At 55.4% G+C, this 11633-nt stretch overlaps 2 protein-coding genes across 2 annotated transcripts; both read left to right on the top strand.

Annotated features, from left to right (window-relative positions):
* Positions 1 to 351: 351 nt before the first annotated feature.
* BU24DRAFT_412644 (uncharacterized protein) lies at positions 352 to 1344 on the top strand (the record flags this gene model as incomplete). Its single annotated transcript, XM_033526124.1, has 2 exons — positions 352 to 406; positions 458 to 1344. 2 exons carry the CDS (start codon positions 352 to 354, stop codon positions 1342 to 1344), a joined length of 942 nt encoding a protein of 313 aa, XP_033380455.1.
* An 836-nt stretch (positions 1345 to 2180) lies between these two features.
* Positions 2181 to 10333, top strand: BU24DRAFT_270122 (uncharacterized protein). Its single transcript, XM_033522581.1, has one exon. It carries the CDS (start codon positions 2484 to 2486, stop codon positions 10236 to 10238), a length of 7755 nt encoding a protein of 2584 aa, XP_033380454.1. The 5' UTR covers positions 2181 to 2483; the 3' UTR covers positions 10239 to 10333.
* The last annotated feature ends 1300 nt before the right edge of the window (positions 10334 to 11633 follow it).

Genomic DNA, 11633 nt, shown 5'->3' with positions numbered 1-11633 from the left:
GGGTGAATGTTATACTTTCCTGAAGCATTACTTCTAGAGAGCCGTGTTATTTCGAAATATGTCAGTCATAGATCATTTCTCAAAAGAGCCACATAAATAAAGCAATAGCCAATTTCCACCTATAAGCAGACTAAGATACACATTCACTGAATCTATCGGATGTATGAAGGTGATGGGGCGTGGTGAAGAGTGGTGAAGGGTTGCGTTCACTTCCCCATGCTCTGTCTGCCCTAAAAGTCTTGGCTCACCGTGCGCGTAGCTCAATCGCAACTTCCAACTGAAAGAACTCACCTAACTTCACATCCAACTACAACCTCAGACAAAACACAGCGAATCCTCCTCAAAGTCAATATGCCGCCAAATGATAAAGCAGGACGCGTCGTGTTCATCGGAAATATTCCTTATGGTGAGTAATCCTGTCACTTAACTGTCCTTAATGACGCTCACGATCCTGGAGGAGGAACGGAGGAGATGATTGTCGAAACCCTCGGTCGCGTAGGCCAGGTGCTCAACTTCCGACTCGTATACGACAAGGAGACTGGTAGACCCAAGGGCTTTGGTTTCGCTGAGTTTGCAGATGCCGACGCAGCAGCCTCCGCCGTACGCAACCTGAACGACCACGAGATCATGGGAAGGAAGCTCAGGGTTGACTGGTCCAACGACAATGGATCTGGAGACACTGCTCCCCCAACAAACTTCGGCGCACCGGCGCCTTCGAATGGACCTGCCGAGGGTGCCTTTCCTCCTCAATCGCAATCAAACATTCTCCCACCCCTACCTCCAGGTGTCGACGTTCCTCCGAACTTTACTGCGCCAGACGCGATCTCGCGAACCCTCTCGACGCTGCCACCTCCACAACTGCTCGATATCTTGTCGCAGATGAAGGGTCTCGTTATGAATGAACCGCAAAAGGCCACGGAGCTGCTCAGACAAGCCCCCCAACTTGCCTATGCCATATTCCAGGCCTTGTTGATACTCAACCTTGTTGATGCTTCTGTTCTGGCACAAGTAGTCGAGCAAACGAATCCTGCTGCTCCTGCCGCAGCGCCTCCTGTCCAACCTCCCGCACCGCAGCATCAACCTCCGCCCCCGGCATATGGTGGATACCCGCCTCAGTCGGCACCTACTCCTCCTGTCCAGGCGCAACAGCCACCACCACAACAGCAGTATGCGCAGCATCAAGCACCAGCACCTGCGCCCACAATGCAACTCGCTAGCCTTCCCCCTGAGCAACAACAACAGTATGCAGCGATTTTGCAGCTGCTCCCCCAGCAGATAGAGGCACTGCCAGCAGCGCAAAAAACGCAGGTCATGCAGATCAGGCAGCTCTTTGGTATCCGATAGGCAGCCTGGATGTCGTACATACATGCGTCACCCACTAAGTTCGTGGGGGTTTACCATTTCATGCATTGGTTCACGGCGTTACTTACAGCAAAAAAAGCGAGGAGTTGGGCTGGATTGGGCAACAGTATCTCTATCTATTGACTGGGAAATTTCTTTGGCGAATTTGACGTGGAGGCATCTGTACCAATAGCAATCACAAGATTTCAGGGAAGATGCTTGACAGGGTTTCGGCGGGTCGGGCGTGGTTACCAGGCTTTTCTGCTTAACCGAATAACGAAAAGCGGCACGCCCGTCGTCGTCGTCGGTCTGGTGGTCGACTAACGAATCGTCCGGCCGAGGGAATCGCGACAAGCGTCCTTTTCCCTTTCTTCCTTCCATCGTTCCAGGCGTAGGGCATTTTCGATTGTTTTTGTTTGAATTCCAATCTCGGGGCGGCTACCGAGCTAACAAAAACAATAATCAAAACAAACCGCCGCATTCCTACTATGTATTGAACCCCTGACTTAACATTCACCCCCCCCTTCCATTCCCTTAGTCGTCTCTATATAAATGGGGGATGATCGAAAGGTGAAGCAGGGTATCATCTGAAATTCAACAAAATGCAACAGAGTGCGCATTACATACAGTTACATACACACACATGCATACATAAATTGATATGTTTTTTCTCTTCATTATTATGCGCACATATGATCGTCTTGTGAAATCCGTGTGATGAGCGCTTAGGCGCGGGTTGGCCCAATGGAAATGCACGAGGCTGGTTTGGGCAGATCCACCAGACATCCTTGTCCAGCTGGACGTGCAGCAAGCAGTGCAGCTCGCTCAGTCGGTGCCATCTCCCATCTGCAATCGCCACAACAACTCAGCTGTCGATTTGCAATTAGGAACCGGTGAGCGGTGTCTGTGTCTCTCCTTCATCATCTAGACATCTTTGCAAGTAATCTTGGTACTCCTTGCAAACCTTCTTGTATACAGTAATAACGACATGACGATGAAACGACTCCATTAGAGCGAGCGAGATACATCAACTCCCTGTACACGCATCCCCACGTCCCAGCGACTTTTTGCGACAGTCGAAGAGTACCATCATAATTTGACAGCACACACCTCACCGCCGTGCTTCCTGCACGACCTGCACCATGTGGACTAGATTCTCAGGCAAAAGCGATGGATCGTCCAAGGATGAGAGTCGCCGCGACTCCAGCACGCGTCGCTCCAAACGCGCGGAGTCGACCGTCTCCTCGAGCAGCACCCGGAAGCCCAAACGAACAGACAGCGATCCGCGACCGTCTTCATCGCGGAGCTCCTATCCTCCCCCTCCCGGCTCCACGGCTTCATCGTACGCGACGGCCCGTGACGACGCTACAGAATATACGGCCTACGACGCCATGCCTGCGCGCTCCGAGCGCTCGCGAGGCGTCAATGATGACTTGTACGACGATCCTCGAGATGAGCGTTCCACGCCGCGTCGAAAGGAGTCGAAGTCATCATCAAACCCACGAAAGGAAAGGGAAAGATCCCGTAGTTTGGACAGAGAGGACAGGAAACGGGATAAGGATGGGAAGGATAAGAAAAGGAAGACAAGCCGCTCGGAGCGCTCCAGCAGCATGTCGCAGGTTGGCGGCTATCGTGGTGACATTGTAGAGAGCCCAAAGCCAGTCACCAGGACCTTTACTGGCCAGATTAATAGCCCTGGATTTTCACAGTTCCCAGGCCAAACAGACTCCCCAATGATGTCCGGCGCATTGCCTGTTGGGGCACAACCTCCTCAGCTGGACCCTCACGTTTCTAACCAGTTCCCTGGACAGGGCCCTGTTGATGCAAATCCTCATGGCGCTGCAGCAGATTACTATGGTGACCAAGGTCAGAGTGTCCAACACCAGCCTGGAGTGCGTCCTCAACCGCCCTCAGTCATAATTGGAGCCGACACACCGCATCTTACTTCTGCTTCCGCAGATTTCATCCCTGCACAAGATACAGGATCCGGATCGGCGGCGGATTTCTACAACACAGCTACTACACCTTCTAAACCCTCCAAACCTTCCTATTCAACTATGCCTGGCGCCTTCAACGACGACGACGAAGGCCCAGGTCCCTCCAAGCCTCCACGACCAACATCATCAAAACCATCAAAACCTGCGAAACCCGCAAAACCCAGTAAGTTTAGCTCGACAGCCCCATTGGCAGCCGGAGCTGCTTTGGGCTATGCTTTGGGTCATAATTCTAGCACCCCGGAGTCTGCATCGTACCAGCCCGCGAACGGCTTTAATAGCAGCACCCAGGGTGCATCTTCATCATTCTACCATCAAGGTAACAATTCCTCCATGGGCGCCACGCAAGGTAGCTTCATCCCTTCATACGCCGAGACTACCGACGGTGCGCCTCCTCCAAAACCTCCTCGACCTGGCAAACCGGAAAAACACTCTTCTGGATCCTCCCATGCCGGGTTGTATGCAGCTGGCGCAGCAGGCCTGGCTGCGTACGGCCTTTCCCAACACAACTCCCACTCACATTCTCAAACTCACACTCACACGCACCATCATTCATCTTCCATGCCTGGCACATTCCCCGGCGAACATCACAACGGCGTCGGCCATTCTCACGATCCTTACATGGGCGGATCCATGGGCATGGCACAGCGACACGAGCACAGAGGACCCGTTAGCAAGTTCGTCGACTGGTGGAAGGATTACGAAGACGTGCAGAAGATGGAAGAGTACACCGAATTGATCGGAGTGTGTAGGTACTGCTTCGACCCTCGATCATCCGTCCTGGAAGCGCCGCGGAAGCATCATTACGGTCGAAAGCGGTCTACCGAATTCGATCGCCCACACGGCATCGAGAAACAGTCGAGATACGGACTAACAGAGAAAGCCTCACGAACGTCTCTGTCCGGTGACGAGAAGAGGTCCAAGATCAAGACTTCGAGTAGCAGCAACAAGTCCGGCTGGCTCGCAGGTGGATTGGCAGGCGCTGGTCTCGCAGCGGCTGGCAAGGCACTTTGGAGCCAGAACCGTGACGACTTCGACGATACCTATAGCATCAAGTCCGGCCGTGACTCGCGTACACGAGTCGCAAGGAGAAGTCGAAGCCGGTCTGACGAACGCAACCGAAAGCGCTACTCGTATGGCAGTTCTGATTATCGACGCAGGAGCCGTTCCGGGGATCGCGTTTCTGTGATGTCAACGGGCGTCACGGGTGGCCGGAAAGACTACAAGATCGTACGTCGCTACTCGGACGAATCGAGGTCTCGATCACACTCGAGGGATCGCAAGTCAGGCATCATCGGCGCAGCCATGGGGGCCGGCCTCGCCGCGACCGCCATTTCTGCTGTAACAGGCTCTTCATCGCAGAAGAAGCGACCAAACCGAAGCCGATCGGTCTCTCCCCAGAAGATCCAAGTCCGCCACAGACGTGAGTCCACCGACTACGAGCGCAGACAAGCCAAGTCACGCCGCTCCTCCCGCAGCTCGATCACCTCTGGCTCTTTCGTCGATGTCTCGCAACCCTCGAGGCCGCAGAGTGGTTTCCTAGGCGGCTTCTTCGCTGCTCCCCAACCTAAGGAGAAGCGGAAGAAGAGCAGCGCTTCGCATGCTAAAAAGAAGAAGGGCTTCTTCAATTTCGGCAACGGATCCTCGTCATCTTCTGATTCCCCTCTCGCATTCGGCGCAGGTTACGTCAAGCCTCGCAAGCGGGTGTCTCGCAAGTCGTCCGAGGAGAAACTCAAGGCGACACTCGCTGGACTGGGCGCTACCGCAGCGGCCATTGCAGCCGCAAAAGCCGTACGTAACGGCAAAGGTAACCGCCACGGACCAGAAGTCGTAGCTGTCCGTGAGAACCGCCCTGGCCGTGGTCGACACTCAGGCCGACACTCCAGGGTCTCTGTAGATGACGATGGGTGGGAGTCTCTCCCCGAGGATGACACTTCTGATTCCTCGAGTGTGAACTCTGGTCTCGCTTTTGGCAGTCTTTATGGACGAAGCCAAGAGTCTCTTGTCTCAAACGGTTCCGGCACGAACAAGTGGGGATGGCGATGGGGAAGCAAGAAGCAGAAGAAGAAGCCTTCTACTGACAACCTGTACAACTCTGCAAACAACTCGTCGATCGCCGGCCCTGCGATAGCTGGCGTCGCTGCTGGCGCCGCGGTAGGTACTATGATGGGTCGGCACGACAGTGAAACGAGCAGTGTCCCCACTCTGCAATCAGTCTATCCTGTACAATCCTCTGACCCTACTTCCTTTGATGCTAGAAGGAACAGCTACGGTCCTACTCCTCAACCTATAGTCACCTCGCGACCCGATGGTATCAACCTGCAGCAGCCTCAACCCATCCATCAGGTACCAGGAGCGATATACTCAACGCAGACAGGTCCTCCACCAGCATACACCGCGCCATCTGGCTTTCCCGCATTCTCTCAAGGGTATACCCCTGGATTCGTTGAATCTCCCGAAGACGAGAAGCCACCACCTCTCCCACGACGAACTAAATCCTCTCCCATTCAAAGCTCTTCATCATTCAAGAAAGACGCTGCCATTGTGGGAGGTGTCGCCGCTCTCAGCGCTGCCGCCTTCACTGCCGCCAAAGCGAAAGAACGCCAGAGAATCGCCTCTCCCACCTCCAACGTCCGCTTCGAGCTGACGAAGGAGCAAGCGAGAAAGGAAGAGCGAGAGCGACGCAGAGAATCGGACCGCGAGGAGGAAGAGCAGCGCAAGCGCAAGCTCGAGCGCGAGCGCTACGAAGAAGAGGACCGCCAGCGCCGCGAACAACAGCGTCGCGAAGAAGAGGACCGCCAACGCCGAGAACAGCTCCGTCGCGAAGAAGAAGCCCGCCGCGACGAGGAGGACCGCCGCCGCCGAGAATTGCAGCGCCAACAAGAAGAAGCCCGCAAGTACGAAGCCGAACGTCTAGCCGGCATCGAAGCCACGCGACTCGAGGACGTCCGGAGACGCGAGCGTGCGGAAAGGCGCGAGCGCGACGCAAGAGAGGCCAGGGAGGCGCAGGAAAAGGAGCGCAGAGACCGCGAGGCTGCTCTTCTCGAAGCCCATCGGCAAGAAGACTTGCGCCGCGAGGCCGAGCAGATCGAACGCGAACGACGGGAGGCAGATCGACGCGATGCCGAGATTCGCGCAGACTCCGATCGTCGTCAACAAGAGCGAGAGCGTGAGGCGGCGCTGGCTGCCCTCGAGCGACAGTATAGCAGCGATCGCGATCGATACACGAAGCCACTGGAGCAGCAGCGCACAGGAAGCTCGGTGACCACCGATGTTCGAAGGAGAGAAGATGAACTCCGAGAGCGCGAACGCGATATCGTTCAACCCGATACTTGGAAGCAAACCGCCGCCGCCGCAACTGTCGCCGGAGCAGCTGCAGCTATCACATCGGCAGCCATCTCCTCCTCGAAGAAATCCTCTGCAAAGAAGTCGGAACCTGCTGTCAAGAAGATCGAACCCAGCAGGATCGTCCAAGATTACGCAGATGACGACATCTTCGATCCCAATCTATTCAAGAAGGCCAAGACGCCAGCCAACGCGCGTGAGGTCTACGAAGACTGGGAAGATCGATACAAGGAGAAGCCCGTGTCGCAAGCTGACTTCTTCGCTCCGAAAGAGCTTCTAGATCATACTGTCTCCTCCCCTAAGATCGATCCTAATGCAGGCGATACTACTATCCACGTCTCCCAAGCTCATGAGGACGAAACAGCTGGACCCCGGGTCCCACCCTATCCTCCCTCGTACTCATTCACCGCTACCAAAGACGGCGGCTCATCCCTCCAATGGGCCGTCCCTAGCTTAAATCTCATCCAGCCTACTCCCCCAGGCAGTCGAGCACCATCCGAACGCGCAGTCTCACTACCCCCATCTCCCGCCATCGAACCAACGAAAGAGCCCGCGACCGAGCCGATCCCCAGGCACGAAGAGCTGAAGCAAGACGATAGTCCAAAAGCACGTTCGCGAGTGAGTTGGGGTGAGAACCAGTTTCACAACTACGAAGTCCCCACGCCTGATTCGTACCGCGAGCAATTCATCTCTAGTAGCGACCTGGGCGATCGCAAACGACAGGATCATGACGAGGTAGTCGTAGAGGCCGAGTCGCCCAAGTCGGGTAAGAAGACGACTTCGTATCGTCCAGACAAGGAAATCACGCGCTCTGAAGTCCCCGAAGTCCCATCAAGCACTCAGTACGTTCCCAATCAGGAAGAGGATAGCTGGGCGGACACCGTGTCCAAGAAGAGCTCCAAGAAGGACAAAAAGAAAGCCAAAGCTGAAGCCAAAGCTGAAGCCATCGCGGCTGCAGCCGTTCCTTCCCAAATCCGAGAAACTGTATCTTCGCCGGTACAGGAAGACGACGGCTGGGGCGACTATTCAACATCGAAGCTCAGCAAGAAGTCAAAGAAGAAGGACGCCAAAGCAGCAGCAGCAACGGCCGCAATTGCGGCCGCTGCTGCCGCGGCCGCCTCGACCGCGGTCTGGGATGACAAGCCCAAGTCTGAGGTATCAACCACCTCTACCTCGCGAGACAATCCCTTCGCCGATTTCAATGCCACGCCTTCGTACGTGGCTTCAGCGGGTAGACCCGCTCGATCTTCCTCTTCCTACGATGATGGAAAGTCTGATGTTAGCACTGTCATTCAACGACCTTCAAGCAGCTCCTACACAGCGCCATATCCGGACGATAAGTCTGATGTCAGTACAGTCATTCGACGTCCATCTGGCAGCTCTCAACCGCCATATCCAGATGATGGAAAGTCTGACGTCAGTACGGTCATCCATCATCCACCGAAACCTTCCTATGAGACTCCTTATCCAGATGATACAGTCTCCAATGTCAGCACTGCCATCTACCGACCAAAAGACGCTCCATCAGACGTTCGCACGAAGGAGAGTGACCAGCCACACATTCCTGGTAGCTTCGAAGAGGATTCGCCCATCCTGCCGACCGACGAAGACGACTGGGCAGCCTCGGCCAAGAAGGGCAAGAAAAGCAAGAAGAAGTCCAAGAGCACCGAGGCAGAGATCGTCTCTCCTGAAGCCCAGCGCATCATCGAAGAGCCCACTATTTCCAAGTCGATACCAACAGTTGTACCCGAACCCGTCAAGGAAGTCATCCCGGAACCGGAAGTCAAACTCAGCAAGAAGGACAAGAAGAAAAAGGCCAAGGCCGCTAAACGCCAGAGCCTCAACGATGCGGATGGATCTGACTCCAGCCCGGCTCAGACGCCGGTGATAGAGCGTGACATTAGGGACATTGAGCCCGTTTACTCTGCATACACACTCCCACCCGAACGCAAGGAAGAGCACAAGCCTGTTGTAGAGGGACCGCCATACACAGCCTATTCGCCCAGACCCGCGGATTCATATGAGGATCGTGAGCGCCACGAAAGCTCCTCTTCCCGTGATAAGTCCTCCAGCAGCAGCAGCAGTGCCGTGAAGGCTGGCCTTGCCGGAGGCTTCGCAGGGCTCGTGTACTCAGCCATGCAACAGGACCAAGACAGAATGTCATCAGATCTAGACCATGCCAGGCAGAACTTGGAGACCGCTCAGAAGCGCAGCGAAGAGAGGTCAACATCCAACGGTAATCGAAGCTACGATGAATCCGATAAGAAGACTTCGTATTCCAGCACTACCCAAAATGACGTCGAGGATCCGTCTGATCTTGTGGACTCCTCGAAGCGAAAGAAGGAAAGGAAGGCTAAGCGACAAAGTGGTCAGTGGTCGCCTTCCGTTGGATCACCGCTCCGATCGGAAGTTTCGTATAGCGACTACATTGGCAAGCCTCCGGGCGAATCCTCGCTGTCTAGAGAGCACAGAGAGACAACATCTACGTCTCGTCCCGTGACGCCAAAGGAACAAACCTATAGTGATTCGTGGGGCCCCGTGACAGAGCCATCGGCTCCATCATCAGTTGGAACCGTTGTGCGAGATCTCGAGCACCGCCCCTCTAGCGAGAAGCAGGTCGAAGGAACAGTCGAAAGGGACTCGGACGAGTTCTTCTCTGCCGGCTCGGATGAGAAGAAGAAGTCCCCAACCGAAAAGTCACCCAAGTCAGAGAAGTCGCCCAAATCGCCCAAATCAGTCCGGTACGAAGACCGAGACGCCCGCGAAGAGCGCGACGACCGCGACAACCGATCGGTAATCAGCTCGGGAAGTCGAAATGAAGACGACTACGACCGCGAGGAGCGACGCCGCCGACGCCGCGAGCAGCGCGAATTCGAACGGGAGCTCGAACGACGTGATCGCAACGGCAGCGAGGATCGCGGATACGCTCTAGAAGACGGCGAGAGCAAGAGGAGACACCATCGACGCCGCGAGACGGACGAGCGCAGCGACGACTGGGACACTCGATCCGCCATCTCCGAGGCGCGTTCGGAAGCCAATGGCGAGCGCAAACGCAGGCACAAGAGGCATGAGAGCGAGAGGAATGGCTCGCCTGACACCCGCATTCGATCGAGGTCTTCCGCAGCTTCTGAGCCCGGCGACCTGTACGATCGCGACAGGAAATCATCGTCGCGACGTAGTTCGAGAAGGGAGGGCGACTTCGACGACAACGCGTCCATGATATCTACATCGTCGAGGTACGACGAGGATCGCAGCTCCAAGAGGGAGAAGGAGAAGGAAAAGGAGAAGAGGTCTAGCGGTCTTTTTGGTTTGTTCAGCAAGTCGAAGGAGAGCCTCGTCGATACCTCGAGCAGATCTTCCAAATCGCGACGCGAGGAAGAGGAGGATGAAGAGAGAAGGCATCGCAGGAGGAAACATCGCTCCGACCGTGGCTCGACATACGGCTCGGACGATGATGACGCACGCTCGACCGTGTCGTCTAGCTCCCGTCGCGAGAAACGAAGGAGCCGTACCGACAGCAGGGATGGCGAAGACGCCTTCGATGCAAAGGTACATTGATTTTTTTGTCCCTTTTTAGCATTGCATGTGTATCTTGCTTTGAAGAGTTTCGTTTTGTTGCCGTTTGTATATAATACTAAGACATTGTTGTACAGGATCTCGATTCCAAACGTGATAGATCTAGAGAGACACGACGTGCTGCCGATGAAGACCAATCTTTTTTAGACGAACGGGCAGTGGTAGCCACTCCACTGCCCGGAGATGAGGTAGGCGCGCGTGATCTTGAAGCTTCACATCATCAGTACGGCCAGGATAGTGGCATCCCAGGGGATCGGCCCGAATTCCCTCTCCCGACCCTCGACGACTCCCATCCTTTCCCAATTCTGCCTCCGAATGTCGATCGACCGAAGACACCCGTCGAGGATAGTCGTGCACTCTTGAGCCGCCTTACTGGACTGGCGCCGTGGCAGTTGGAGGCATTCCCAGATGAACATCCTCCCCATGACGAATTGCCACCTCTGCCACTATCACCAAGTTCTCCACGCCTTGACACGACAGATTCATCGCGTTCACTTGGCTCTCGAGGATCGTCGTCCAGCGTACCACTTCGATTCCGTAGGCCCCCTTCGGCCGGAGGTCTTCAGCGTGACCTCACACTCGATCTTAACAGATCGCCCAGCCAGTCAACTTCACCAGTACGATCACGACATGGCAAGACTCCTTCGTCTGAGATCTCTAGCAACAGAGAGTACCGGCCCTTGTATCTCCTCGAGAAGACTCGTAAGTCTGCCGAGATCGAGGAAATACTCCCAGCCCTTCCATCCAGCGGAAGTCCCTCCGTTGCGTCGACAGACCGCGAAAGCGAGGACGAGTACCAATCCGCCCTCGAATCTCCTCATGAAAGCATCGGCAACTTCCAAGATGACCCCTTGATGACAGCCTGGGGCTTAGCCACTCCGTCCCCGACCAAGGACGCTGGAGTCCACACTGGGGAGACTGAGGATTTGACGGAGTCTCAACAGACAACGCCTAAAGCTTCGTCGTTCCCGACCAGCGTTCTCGATCTTCCAAGCTTGGATCTCTCATCGGCTCAGGAGGCGCCACCTCCACTTACTTTGGAGCCAAGTGCCCCTCTGGACGATAGTAAAATGCGCGACACCACCGAGTCCGGTGACAAAGAATCATCACCGCCAAGGCCATCGTCTTCCATGCGAGATGCTGCGTTAAGTGCCCTAGTAGGAGGTGCTACGGCTGCTGCTGCCACTGCCATATTGAAAGATCGATCGCCATCGCCGTCCCGCGCTGAGAAAACTGAGGTCAGCAGTAATGTCGAAGAACGGGCCACAGATGCTGCAGCTGAACCACAGCACTCTGCCTCACCTGCTTTGCCTGCCGCCAAGGACTCCTTAGAAGATGACCGTACTCAGGAAACCACCAAGCTCGCAGCAGAACCGA

This window comes from Aaosphaeria arxii (genome assembly GCF_010015735.1).
Source record: "Aaosphaeria arxii CBS 175.79 unplaced genomic scaffold BU24scaffold_8, whole genome shotgun sequence".
Classification (NCBI taxonomy): domain Eukaryota; kingdom Fungi; phylum Ascomycota; class Dothideomycetes; order Pleosporales; genus Aaosphaeria; species Aaosphaeria arxii.
Note: the sequence above shows the minus strand (reverse complement) of the source record. Positions and strands in the feature narration are given on the sequence as shown.